Source organism: Peromyscus maniculatus, chromosome 15 (genome assembly GCF_049852395.1).
Source record: "Peromyscus maniculatus bairdii isolate BWxNUB_F1_BW_parent chromosome 15, HU_Pman_BW_mat_3.1, whole genome shotgun sequence".
NCBI lineage: Eukaryota > Metazoa > Chordata > Mammalia > Rodentia > Cricetidae > Peromyscus > Peromyscus maniculatus.
In genome coordinates this window covers 26,101,729-26,115,788 of record NC_134866.1, presented here as the reverse complement: position 1 = coordinate 26,115,788, position 14,060 = coordinate 26,101,729, and the positions used below count along the sequence as shown (strand labels likewise).

The 14,060-nt window shown below is 41.3% G+C and overlaps 1 protein-coding gene across 4 annotated transcripts in view; it reads right to left on the bottom strand.

Moving 5' to 3' along the window:
• Cdh6 (cadherin 6) overlaps positions 1 to 14,060 on the bottom strand; it is a 140,539-nt gene that overhangs the window by 18,916 nt on the left and 107,563 nt on the right. For all 4 annotated transcript variants that reach the window (XM_006976107.4, XM_042261400.2, XM_015995046.3 and 1 more), the window contains 4 exons: positions 12,515 to 12,634; positions 9,841 to 10,008; positions 6,598 to 6,785; positions 3,981 to 4,234 (listed from right to left, as the gene is read on the bottom strand). In XM_006976107.4, coding sequence (XP_006976169.1) covers positions 3,981 to 4,234; positions 6,598 to 6,785; positions 9,841 to 10,008; positions 12,515 to 12,634 — 730 coding nt within the window. The remainder of the gene's footprint in view (positions 1 to 3,980; positions 4,235 to 6,597; positions 6,786 to 9,840; positions 10,009 to 12,514; positions 12,635 to 14,060) is intronic.

Genomic DNA, 14,060 nt, shown 5'->3' with positions numbered 1-14,060 from the left:
TTGTTCTGAAAAATAGTTCCCCATTTCCACGGCATTTTCAAAACTTATGTCATTGAAGGAGGTTTAAAAATATTGGCTTAAAATTGGCTTAGTAGAAATACAATTTAAGTAAATCATCTAACTATCTGACATATTTAGAGTTATGAATGCTCTAAGAAAAGATATAAGTAGTTTGCAATAATATACAATGCTCAAAATTCTGTTTCAATGAATTGTTTTTATTTAAAATAGGTTAAGTAACAAGCTAGAACAAACAATATATTTTTATATTGATATTTGTCAGTTAGAAGTTGTCTAAATGAAATAGGCATTTGTTTATTGCTTGCTATTCAAACTTATTTCAGAAGAAATTAATCAAATTCACAATGGCCATTATGCCATCGGGTCTTAATTTTACTTTCCACGTATTTAACACAGCCTTTTCATCCTCAGAAGGGCTCAAACAAATCTAAAAAATTATCTATTGGTTTTGACATTTCTGTCATGAACCAACAGTTATGAAAAAAATTTAGGCAAGAACATTGAACTTACTTTATCACCTTTCTTCATTTTTGAAAACGAATGATAACTATTTATAACATCACTACTTCTCAAAAGGGAAGCCACTATACTCATAGACTGTGAGAAGTTTAATAGTTATCCATGAGCATGTTTTTCCCTCATGACAAACGCTAAGCTGAGGACATTCTGCTTTGTGCTTTTGTAAGCTGCCACAGTTATACATGGCGGTCATCTTTTGCTCTTTGTCTCAGCCTTCTGGTATAGTTTTAAGTTTGACAAATAATCACATTTTTTTTCTATCAAGTCTTGAAATAAATGGGAAGCAGTGAAGAAGTTTTAGTTGAAGTCAGCTTTAAATTTTAAAGAGAGGAGATTAACTACTAAGGAAATACCAAAATTTATATTATCTTCCCTAATTGGGAGATTAAAAATTAATGGAAACCCTAAAATGCCTATATTGTTTAGGAGAGATGATTATAGACAAAGCTGTATTTTCTTTTTGTTCTTATTTTCTTTCCTCTAAAGTAATTTCAGTTTATATCAGGGATATTTATTGTCCAGAAATATTAACTGTGATCATTGCCAATAGGAAGCAAGGCAGTCAGCCTCAGCATGGCTGGAGTGGATCATTTGACCTGCTCTCCTGGGACTTCACTGTGCTTTGTGATTAAATGATTTGTCTTGTAATGTGTCCTCAAGTGAGAGAGATTTATTTGGCAGGAAAGAAGCTGTGTTTGCATGTATACTTAAAACAAAAAAAAGACTTTGCTTATTTTTATTTATGTGTCTGAGTGTGTGTCTGTGTGTGGGCACATGAGCCTGGCTGCCTAATGAGGTCTGACCTCATTAGCCTTAGCTGAGGGGGCATCGGATCTCCAGAGGCTGGAGTTGCAGGCAGTTATAAACCACCTGATGTGAGTATTGGGAACCAAACTTGAGTCCTCTGTAAGAGCAGTGAATGCTGAGCCATCTCTCTATCCCCCATACAGACATTGTACATGGCAGATTTATATAGTGACATGTTTTCTCTTGTATGTATCTAAAAACATGGCAATAAAGTTATAGTAGGAAATTGTTTTGTGATTGAACAGTTAAACATGGTAACTGAATAAAAAACAGCATTTCGGGAATTCGTTGTTCACCTAACAGTGTTACATAGTGGTTCAGTATTTATGTCTAGACTAACCCCAGACTATGTATAGGCATATTTTCTTAATACAAGACTGATTTTATCCTATAAGGAAAATCACTGGAACATGCACTGATCCACCAATGTAATCTATGTACGTTTCTAGACTTAAATCTATATTTATATGTCAAATCCATCTGTGCTAAGGGAAGGCTGGCAGTGAAAGTCTTGAGAATGAACAGTCAACCCAGCCTGAAGAGCTAAGTACTTCCATTCATCACATGGAGAATAATACAGCGGGTAAAACTGGTATTTGGATCAAACACTAATATAAAAGTGTTTAGCCTAAATTTCCAGAAGACATTTTTTTTCCCCTTCAAATTGGAAGCATGTTGATCCATCAAGAGAGGTAGCCGATTCTCAGGTCTGTTAACTTCTAGCATTAGCACTTTTAAATTAGACCTCGCCCTGACTCTCTAAGCTGGCCCCACTCTGTGTTATTAGAATGAGGCCCAAGTGAGGGAACAGTTGTGAAAGGACCTCAGTGCGTGTGCTATTGTGCTATGGAAGTGAAAGCCGTCATTCATTTCCCTCACGAGGCATGTGACGTTTACATGGGGGAAGTACTGGGTCCATGGAGCTCACACGGGACTGCACTGGTGGACTGGGCCCTCTTTAACGTGTTGTAGATCTTCCAGTAGAGAGATAAAACATGGCCCTGTGTGCCCTGAGAGTAGAGCAGACATCTGTGTGTCTTAGACAAGAGGGGGTCATGAGATTTGACTACATCAAAGGGGACGGATGCTCAAGCACATTTACTTAGAGCGACATATTCTTTTATCTGCAATAATGTTCTCCACATAGCAGACAGAATGACCCTTTAAAAGTGCAGTTTGGGATTGGGCAGCTCTTCTACTCAAAGCTTCCAGATGGCTTCTCACCTCAATTAGATAAAATTCAGGCTTTACCATGAACTATAAAGCCGAGTAGGACCCACAAGATCCACCGTGGCAAACCACCCTGCTGCCTCCTAATCGACCTCTTCTACCTCCTCCTCCCTCTCTCTCTTATTTCCCCCTTCTTCCCTCTCCCTCTCTCTTTTACCTCTCTCTCCCTTTCCCTCTGTTCTTTTACCTCTCCTCACTCTCCATCTCTTCCTTTCTCCCAGCCATGCAGACCTCTTAGCCGTTCCTACAACAGAGGAAGTCGGCTCTAGCATTAGACCTCTTCTTCCTTTTCCCCCTTTTGCGGGTCGTTCCCCAGAATTCTACACTGCTCATCCCTTCATTTTTTTCTTTCCTTCAAATCTTTACTGCAAAGATTTCTACTAAGAAGGCTAAACCTGGTCATATCATCTTAAACAGTTTCCTCATTAATTTGATTTTTAGAATTTCTTCACCTGACCTACTGCATACTTATCTTTTGTTTTTCTCTGTAAGCTCTCTATGGTGAGGACCTGGTATAGTTGTCTACTGCGTTCCCTTGTGCATACGATGTGCAAGGTGTGTGTGGCAGGTACCCTGACCAGAATATGTCTGGGGACTCACTGGCAAGAATCTCTACAGTTTTTATTTTTTTCTGCTTAGTTTATCTATGGAGAATGATTTATACCATAGCAGCCTGATTTAGCACCTTTCTCATTTATTCTACGGAGCTACTGGCTGGTGGCTGGGAGTTGGTTGATTCCACGATTTGCATATGATTCTAGAATCCCCAAGTTGTCAGTGGTCTCAAAGAGCAATGAGGTTTCTTGCCATCTGATTTATAACTAAGGAGCCAGCAAGCACCAGCAAGACGGAGCTTGTTTACAGAGCATTAATTTGGATTCTACCCTATTAATTTCTCCAGCATTTCACAGACATATCACGAAACCATTCTTGTTTTTATTTACATATGCAAGAGGGAAATTATTCATCTAAACGGAGTGTAATTCTGCCTCTAAGTGCTACATGATAGGTTCTCCAGCACTTGAAAAGCATGTTGGCTGTCAAACTCAGTGGCTGCTTTATTGCCGTGTTCCACTATTTAGTAAATCATCGTCAACCTTACAAAGGGCCCAGGTCAATCAGCTGCACCACCTTATCTCACTTCACTTAAGCAGCGAACTCCTGCGGCACCTCTCTTCTTCATTTTTGTTTTCAACTTTCGTGTATTTGAGGTTGACGCTGATGCTAAAAACAGTATTTATGCAGTGAGCAAGGACAGTTAAAGGTGCTATCTGGAACCGTTTTCCAGGAAAACACAGCTGTCTAACTGGAAAAAGGATTCCTATTCTTTTAAGCAGCAGGTGGATATTCAGACATTAAAATGGACTTAACTGAGGGAAGAGATGGGGCTGACATGCACTTACTTGACGGGATTGCGGGCAGCGTCAGGATCCTGAGCTGAGACAGAGCCTATGGTTGTGTTTATCTGAGCATCCTCTCGTATTTGCAGGATGTAGGCCAGTTTGCTGAAGACTGGAGGCTCATCCACATCGTCTACCACAATTCTCACCGTGGCTGAGTCTTTGAAGGGACCCAGGTAGAGAAATCGGGGCTCCACGTGGGGATTGGAGGCTTCCACCTTGAGGGTATACACTTTCTTCTTTTCATAATCCAAGAGCTTCAGAAGAAAGCGATGCAGCACACAGAGAGGCAAGGCAGAAACCGTTTTAGTGCAAATCTCTGATAAATGAACGTGATCGGGCTGCTTCTGGAGATAACCACACGTTAGTGCAATGTTGGGCAGGGGCAGCAAAGCGAAGTTGAGATCAGTATTTTTCCCATACCATAGAGCATTAGCAGGGAAGCTATTACATAGGCTGTGAAGAGCCATGATGCAACCAGGATAGAAGTACAGCCTGGATGTCTGCTGCACAGAAAAGTGGGTACTCAGGTGCTAGGCATATGGGGCAGGAAGGGAACTGGACACAGGGATCTGTTTCAGCCTCCCTCTCCTTTAAAATACCTTGGATTTGAATAGAGGGGGTTGCTGAGGGCAGAGTGGCAGCATGTAGTAGACCATTTTGCCGCGGGTTCTCACATCTGGCTTTACCTGCTGGGTATTTAAAACTTGCCAATGCCTGGGGCACCACTCTTGCCTACTAAACCAAACTGTCTCTGGTGGAGATGGTCACCTGTACTTGTAAACAGCTTCAGGTGAGTAGGAGTGGAGCCAGAAGTCTGACTCAGAGGTTAGCACCATGACTCTGCCTTGCCGGTCTGTACTAAATGAGCTGTTTTTGCAGGAGTTAGGAAAAGCTTTCCCCAGTAGCCTCACAAGGGCACTGGGCTAATTATTTGCCAATGAAGGCAATGATCTTCGTTTGTTAAAGACCTTTAGGAAAAGATTTTGCTTTTGAAGGCATGGTGAACCCAAATGTGTACTGCTGACTTGTAGTTTTAGATGATATCATGGCAAGGCTCGCTGGAAACACTATTAATCAAGACGTTGGCGAATGCAATTTAGTCGGCTAGGCAAAATTTCAGTTTGAATCTGATAAGACACTGAGAAAATTAAAAAGGTTAATGCACACTAATGGGCCTCCTAATCATATCAGGGTCTAAAACATTGGTCTGAGTGTCACTTAAGCATGTTTTATTGTGCTTCCAGATATTCAGACATATTCTTAAAAGGGACATTTTTCTTGTTATTTACATCCACCATGCTTATGTTCACCAGCAAGCCACAGTGGGTGAAGGGAGGGAGAAGGTATATTATACTACACACGACAAAAGAGAAATCAATGAAAATTAACCGAAATCAATACTTTCAGCCCCGAAGCACACAATTTGTTGGTTTTTAACCATGGCCACACTTTGGTATAGTGCTCTGTGGTGCCAGCCAGTTTCGAGAGGTCAACTAGCACACAAGCATGCTGGTGAAGAGGAGATTTGTTGCCCTCATGCTCTGGAAAGTAACTGAAGGGGTCATGTGAAATTTCCTCAGTTGCTTAGATGTGGGTCTCTGCATATGCCTTCTCTCTTATTCAGGTCATCTTGCCCCCCCCCCCGCCCCCCCCCCCCCGCGCCACGGTCCCCCCCCCCCCCCCCCCCCCCCCCCCCCCCCCCGCTTGCACTAAATCTTTCCTTCAAAGCACTTGTCACAGTTGGCACGTACACATTCATTCAGTGGCTTCTTCCTTGTTGATTCACTGCTGGCCTATAGGCTCTAGGACAGCAGAGAGAGCGTCTGTTGTAAGTGCCATGGCAGTACCAGCACCCACAACAACATGTGGCATTGTCTATTTTATTGCTTGTAGCATTTCTACGAATTCCACTTGTTTCTATTATTTACTTAGGGGATTTTTAGTAGAAATGTATTGAAAGTACAGAAGTAATGAATATATAAAATTATTTTTGACTACTAAAAGTCAACCCAAGAGATCTCAGTGCGATTAGAATCGGTATTTTTAAAGAGTGAGTAAAAGAAGAATTTGAAGAAATGTTCATAGGAGATTGTCATTGTCCTTGGGAGCCAGAGGGAAGCACTCTCATTGATGAGACACTGAAAGTTTTATCTTGTTTGATAGCTATGAAAGTTGTAGAGGCACCAATCAGTAGCCTACTTTCCTCCTGCTAAACAGTATTTGGAGTTGAAAAAAAATCTAATATGGAGTTGTGTTTACATCCTCTTATCTCTCCTTTTCTATATGTGCATGCTTACTTGTGTGTGTGTGTGTGTGTGTGTGTGTGTGTGTGTGTGTGTTTGTATGCATGTGCACTCTGCATATTTGTAGGTAGAAGCCAGAGGTCAGAGATCAACATCATGCCTTCTGTCACTCTGAACCTTATTTCTTCCAGACTGCCTGGCCAGGGAGCTTCCAAGGTCTGCCTTTCTCCACCTTTCCTCCAGCACCTGCGTTGCCACCATGGGCCACCATGCCCAGACTGCGTGTGGGTGCTGGGGACTTGTATGAGTACTTTATTCAGAGCCATCTCGTCAACCCCAGGAGTGGTACCAAGTGTCCATACTAATGCCATTACCTTTTTGACAGTTATAATCCCTTCCTGGGTTTCCTGGTCGGTGATGACGTCAAACATGTCTTGCCCCTCACCGTCTGTGATGCTGTACTCAATCTCTGCGTTTTCTCCCATGTCAGCATCACTGGCTTTGATCCTGCCAATCGGTGTACCCGGTGGAGAGGACTCGGGGGTCTTAAACTGGTATGTACCTATTAATCACCAAACAGACAAGTGAGGCAGAGACTAGGAGATGCTCTACCCAAATAAGCAGTCCACTCTTACCCATTAGGGATATATTCTGAGATCCCCAGCAGAGTCCTAACTGCAACTAGTACTAAATCCTAAACACAGGGTTTAGTTCAGGTTAAGTGCTCTATTTTTTTCTGTGTTTATTTTTAGTATATACTTATCTCTGATAAAGTTTAACACATAAACTGAGCATAATAATAGACTATCAGCAATAGCTTATTTCTTATTAAGAAGAGAGTAAGTATAATAATATATGACAATAAAGGTATTTTAAATAATATATTTGGGTCTGGTTGGCAATAAATGAAGGGGCAGAAAGCCCAACTATGGCTGAGGGGAGACAGTGTTAAGACCTCACTGTGGCAGAGACAGACTTATGCTTTCTTCAAAATAATTAATGATGCCCTAACCTCCTTATGTCTTCACTGTCATGCTAATCAGACTTCTCCTTCTGTTTCTTGGCCTGTCTCCTTGCAAGTGGAGTACTCTTTTCTTGTTCTGTAAACAAGCTCCCAAGTTCATGGAGTTGTTTGAGTCTAAGTAGGAGAGGAGGGTTTCAGAAGCCCCGTGGAGGTAATACAGCAGAAAGAATAGAAAACCTAACCCGGACCGACTTGAAGCTAATTACTCTGTGTTCTTAACAGGGCTTCTTCCTGACCTTGCTCCTACTAGCTGAAGGTGGAAGCAAATTACAGCAATTTGGAAAAATAGCCAAGTAGCCATGATTTGACTAATAATCTGAGCTGGATCTAGATGCAGAGTTAGGGATATGGGAAACTACTCTGAGCAATGAAATTCTCTACCCTTTTCCTTTGACTCATTCTTTCCTTCTCAATTTCATTACAGCATTTTCTTTATAAATATATTTAACACACACACACATATATATATATATATATATATATATATATATATATATATATATATATATATATATAATTTTGTTTTTGAGACAGTCTCACTGTGTTGACCAGGCTGGCCTCGAACTTACAGAAATCTGCTTGCCTGTGCCTGATTAAAGGTGTGCACCACCACACCTGTTAGCATTCTTTCATTTTTACTTCCACTCTAAAATGATACTTTGTAGGTGATACTTTTTAATATCCTTGTGTTGCAAAATTAGTTTAAAGACAATATGTGAGTTTCAGCTTAGATATGACAATCTTGCAGACCAGCACATACTTAGAATGTGTGTGTGTGTGTGTGTGTGTGTGTGTGTGTGTGTGTGTGTGTGTGTAAACAAAAACTGTCTTGGCATTGATGATAAAGTGGTAAGCATAGCTGCCTTCTGAAATTTATTCTATTCTTATCTCTTATAATTTGCCATTTATTCATACATGATTTTTGGAAAAAAACTCAAAAAACCCAAAACAAACAAAAACAAACAAAACCCATCAGACTATGCCAACACTGAAGTATAGGCCTTCAATGGTGCAAATTCCCTGAATATTGGGTTCCTGGTTGGTAAAATAACAAAGTATGTTTTAACTACTTCTCTAGATTGCTCTGCATTCTCTTTTTACTTGCTTTGGCACATGGTCTCACAGCAGGCAACAGGCAGTGTAAAGAAAGAGCAGGACATGTGACAAAGCCCCAAGTGCAGAGACCCTGGGGTTGTCTTCCCCAGGGCACAGCACTGGCGAGCATGCTATTTTTATTTTAGGCCTTTGTGCAGAAAGTTCAGGGCTCATAAAACGTTTCTTCTGCCCATATCATAAATAATTAGCTATTCTGTTCTTGGCATCTAGCTGATTACATACTTGGAAGATGAAAAGATGACACTGTTTCTTGTTCATCATTTAGATCTCCATCTACAGGAAGCCCATATTAGCTGGTTATCTTTTTAAAAAGGCCACAATAGAGTAAGTGGGTTTTTTCTCCCTCCCTTCTTTCCCTCCCCCATTTTCCTTTCTCTCATTCCTTTCCTTTACTTCTTTTCAAAACATTTTTTTTTAAAATTATTTCATTTCTCTGTATGTGTGTATGTCTGTGTGTTTGTATGCTATGTGTATGCAGGTGGTCACGGAGGCCAGAAGAGGGCATCGTATCTCCTGGAGCTGGACTTACAGGCCATTGTGATGATCCACCTGGACCTGAATACTCTGGAAGAGCATCTAGTACTCTAAACCAATTGCTGAGTCTTCTCTTTAGTTCCCTTCTTTTAAAACGTGGGGTCTTCCTAGGCTGGCATGAACTCTTTATGGAGCCCCGGCTGGAAGCCACCACAGCTGTCCAAGTGTAGGATTATATGTGTGACTGAGTCACCATATCCAGCTGCATTTCCTACTTAAGGATTCAGGTAACTTTTCCAGGGGAGCATGGTCACAAAGACATCTATCTGTTTTTGAAGGGGAAATTGCATCACAACCAGTTCCTACTTGGGTGGCTGGATGTGGAAGTCTAGCATGATGCTTTGACAGAAAGGCCGTATTCATGGGTATTGTTTTTTTCCTTTCACCTGATAAGGACAGTTAATGTTATCTGAGATGATTTTCAGTATCTCAATTAACCATACTGTAGAAAACTCTTTCTGACTCCAAGCGGATTAAGCACAGAGCAACTTCTCCAGATGTATTTTTAGAACTTGGGAAATGATAAATCCTTCCTTGCAAAGCTTTGTGAGCATTTAACAGAGATTACATGCCTGATTAAGTTCATAAAAACATAAGGTCAACTTTTTCCTAACAAATAGCAGCATACTTGTATACATATGCTTTGCTCAAGCAAATTTACGTCTATGGTAGTCATTTTAATAAGGGAAGAGAAAGCAACGATGTTGCTTTTACAATAGCCGCCATATCAGGAACCACTCAGCTAATTACCGATGGCAGAGCATAAATGTTCACACTCCCTGAGCATAAGTGGTGTTTTCATCTCATTTAAATAATTTTAATAAAAGTGTCAATTCTTCCTAAGTCCAGCGATTTTGACAGCAGTGCCAACCATGGAAATATTCTTAAAGTCAAAATTTTACAAAAGCACATTGGAAAAATCTGTTCAATCAAATGTCCCTACTCTGGGGGAAACGGGGTGGATTGTCATTGACATCTGTCAGCGTGATGTTCACGGTGGTGGTCCCCGACAGTCCTCCCATCTGGCCGCCCATGTCCTTGGCTTGAATCACAACTTGGTACTGTTCTCTGTTTTCTCGATCCATGTTGAGCAACGCTGTCTTGATGATACCTATGGATATGAAATGGAAATTCAGGCGTGGAAGGGGAGGCGTTAACCATAGTTTATGGAATCATTTATTTATGCAGACAAATGGAGACTGTCACCCACAATATGCAAAACGCTATGCAGATGTCACTGTGATATAAAGATGATTATATGCAGCCTTTCTACCGAAGGAAATTACAATCACACAAGGGAAGAGAGACTCATTAAGAAGCCTGTAAAACAAGGAGAGTAAAAACAAGTACAAGTGAAAGCCTGTGCAAAAGAGACCACACGTAGTGCAATGTAAGTGTCACAGGATGACACTGTCAGGTAGAACTGGCATGTGGCATGAGAGGACATACCACACTTGCTGCTAGATTAAAAGCACTGGGGGGTACTCTGAGAGCATGGTTCAGAAAGCCATATGCCTGAGCTGACACCAGAGTTTCACATTATCAGTTTGGCTAATTGCTCCTCAAGAGTACCTACCGTATTGAATGTTCTGTGGGTTTTATAAGCCACAAAACTATGTGCTAAGGAAAATGGCCTGAGGTCCCTCCCGATTGTGATCTTGTTTGATCCCGGAGAATTTGGGTTTGCTTACAGAGAATGAGAACTCAATCCCAGCAATCCCTGCCGCAGCCAGCATTTTAAAGACAGGTTAAAGTTGTCTCCACTGCTAGGCAGTTAGATAATGACTTGAAAGAACTTCTCAAAGTTTGCCTAATCTCTGTAGAGTGTTTATGCTTAAATTAACTTTCTTTTAAAAATCACTGGAGTAGGCTTTGTAACCCTCTCCGGTCTCACATTCTCATGCTTAACCACTAATGAAGCTGAAAATATCTTTTCTTCCTTTTTAACAAGAATGCCTCAGACAACAGGTCAATTTTATTCCCATAGTCTTGGCTTCAAGGAGCAGCGGCTTTCTCTTCTCCAAATAATGGTTCTTCTCTATTTAAACACAGGAAATCACCTTAGCCTTTTGTCCTTTAAGTAGGGTAATTCTAATTTTTCATTTCTCATTGTTTTTCAACTCAACATTTTCTCTCTCCTTGGGATTCTTTCCAGGTTCATTCACCTTTTAACACATCGATTTCTAGCTGGATATAGTAACCCAGAAAAGCTCTGGCTTAAAATAAAGAATGTTTGAAAAATATATGAAAGGAACTTGATTCAAAATATGTATAGAATATACTGTACAATACAAATGCTTTGTGCAGAAAAATAAACCACCAGATAGCATGGTGCGTTTGGTGGGGTGCTTTTGTATTCAGCATTATATGACATTCTTGTGCTCCATATTGTGGAGGGGCCTCAGCACCTACAAGCTATTTATAGCTTAGCCAGCACACACTGTCGACGGTTGGTTTGTTCTGAGTTAACCCCCTCTCAGCCCAGATGCCCCTGGGGAACAAGATTGACATCGGCTAACTTGACTAAGCATTTCAAGAGGCGCCTGAGCCCCAAGCATCCACACAAAATGAGGGGAGACAGCAAGAGATGATAATGAGAGAAACTTGGGCATCATAGCCCTCAGAAACATGTCTGGCCACCTGATGAGAGGGCAGGGATGAGCTCTAGAATGCCTGGCTTTCTTTGTTATGCTCCTTCCCTGATCTAGGATCTGCTGGTGGGAAATGAGATGGAAGACAGTTTTTTTTTTTTTTTTTTAAGGATGTTAATCTACTGTCTTCTCAGATTGCCAGCTCTCTGAATAAAGCAGTTTTAAAGATTCAGTCCCTGTCTCTTCTCATTGGCATCTGTGACAGGCAGCAGTGAGTCCAGCTTTCCACTTAGACTTTGCAGGGCAAATTCAGAAAAATAAGATGCTGTAAAAAACATTCTGTAAGGCAAGCTGATTTGTTGGACCAGGGATGTGTTGGGCAGGATAGGCTAGACCATGACGTCAGAATGAGACAAAAATCTCCGTGGTGTGACAGGGCTCTGGTTCAATTCTTCCTCATGCTCTGGGCAGGCACTCAGGCATCTCTGCTCATGGTGACACTCTGGCATCCGGGCTGAGGCCCTATTTCAACAAGAGTTTCCATGATCACTGTGACCAGGGGAAGGGAATGTGACAGATTGTGTACAACTCTTCTTGGAAGTGACTTATTTCACTGCCATATTTTATTTGTGCAAATATGTCCCATGGCTATACCTAGCTTCGGAGCAGAACAGAGAGACGTGGCATCATCAAGAAACTAGAAAAAGAGAAAAGAGGACTCAGGATTTCTGTGAATAGGGTTAGCCATTCTCAGGAAGGGCCATTCTTTTGGTTTCACGCCAAAGTAGATGGAAAAAGAAAGGAACGACTCTTTCCTATATGTGTGGTGTGAAAGACTCATTGTCATATTTCCTTATTAAAATGATCTGGATGTCACGCTTACAAATAAATCACTAGAGTTTGGCAGAGGAACACAAGGAAAATCCAATCATGCTGATTGTTTTTATTAAACAATATGCTAGGTCAGCTGAGCATGCCAGTTAAAATTACAGAACGTCGACTAGGAGATGAAGGAAGTATTCTAACCTGTTTCCGACTCCACTGAAAAGTAGGGCTGTCCCTGGAGGATGCTATAGACAACTTTAGCACTGTTCCCATAGGTTGGGTCGTCAGCATCAGTGGCAGTGACTTGGACCACAAATGTGCCTGTAATGAAAGAAACGTAACTGAAAACAAAGAAGGGTTCATTATGTTACTTGATACATGTGCACACTGAAGAAAGCTCGATCTTAATTAATTTAATAATTAAATTACATTTTAGTGTATGTCTATAATTGTGTGCATGTGATGGCTCACAGATGCCACTGTGCACAAATAGAAATTCTTTCCATCTTGTGAATCCTGAAGATCAAATTTAGTTCATCAGTCTTGGAAGCAAATATCTTTGTGCTGAGCCATCTTGTTGTCCTGGTTAGTCTTCTGTCAACCTGACAAAACTAGAATTCCCTGGAAGCTGGAACCTCAGTTTAATTGCCTCCATTGGATTGGCTTGCAGGCATGTTTCTGGGGTATGTTCCTGACTGATGGTTGATATGTAAGGACACAGTCCACTGTGGGCTGTGCTACCCCTGGGCAAGAGGTTCTGGATTTGTGTGAGAAAGCAAGGCGAGCTAGCCATGCAGGCAAGGCAAGCTAGTGAGCATCACTCCTTTCTGGTCTCTGCTTCAATTCCTGCCTCCAGGTTCCCAACTTGGTTTCCTTTGATGATAGAGTGGAACCTGAAAGTCACAGTCTTTTATCACAGCAATATAAAGTCAACTAGAATACTAGCTCCCATGACAAAGGAGTGGAGAATCACAGTACAATATGTGTTGTTAGGAAGCCATTGATCCCTCACTTGAAAGGGATCAGATTCACATCAATGGATGCTGTATGGAGTACGTTAAAGAGAAGGACAGCCTTGAGTAAAGGTGAGTCCTACCCATCTCCTGTGATGGGATATGACTGGACTCTCGCTTCAAGTGTTCTTTCAAGTTACTTAGGACTAAGGTAGGTACCTAGAGACAACAGCCTCTTAAATTACTTTGTCCACAGGAATTCTGGTAGGTGTTGTCCAGTGGGTGGCCACTTGCAATTTTGCTAGAAATTCTGTGTCCTAGATGCCTTTTCTCTTGGACTGCAATGTGGCACATGAAGCCACAATTGTAGCAGCTGCTGTGATTTTAGCTGTGCCAGCCTGTGGTCAAAGCTGAACAGGACAGAAAATCACCATGAAGCCAGGATCCAGATCGAATTTTTCCAAAGCTCACTTTGCTTTAGATCCTATGACCAACAAATATCTTCACTGTTTAAACTAGTTTAAGTCAGGTTTCCTATTATGGGATCTTCAAATATCTGATAATTCTAAGAGGCTGAAAGATTTTGAACCTTTAAAAGGGGTGGTTTAGACCAGATAAAGAATTAGTTAGGGCTGGTGGTAGAGTACATGTAGGAAGCTCCAGGTTCAATCCCCAATTCCAAATACACCAGGTATAGTGACACACACCTGTAATCTCATCTCTTAAGGAAGTAGATTGGAGGATCAGAAGTTCAAGGTCATCCTGTGCTATAATGTGAGCTCAAGGTCAGTCTG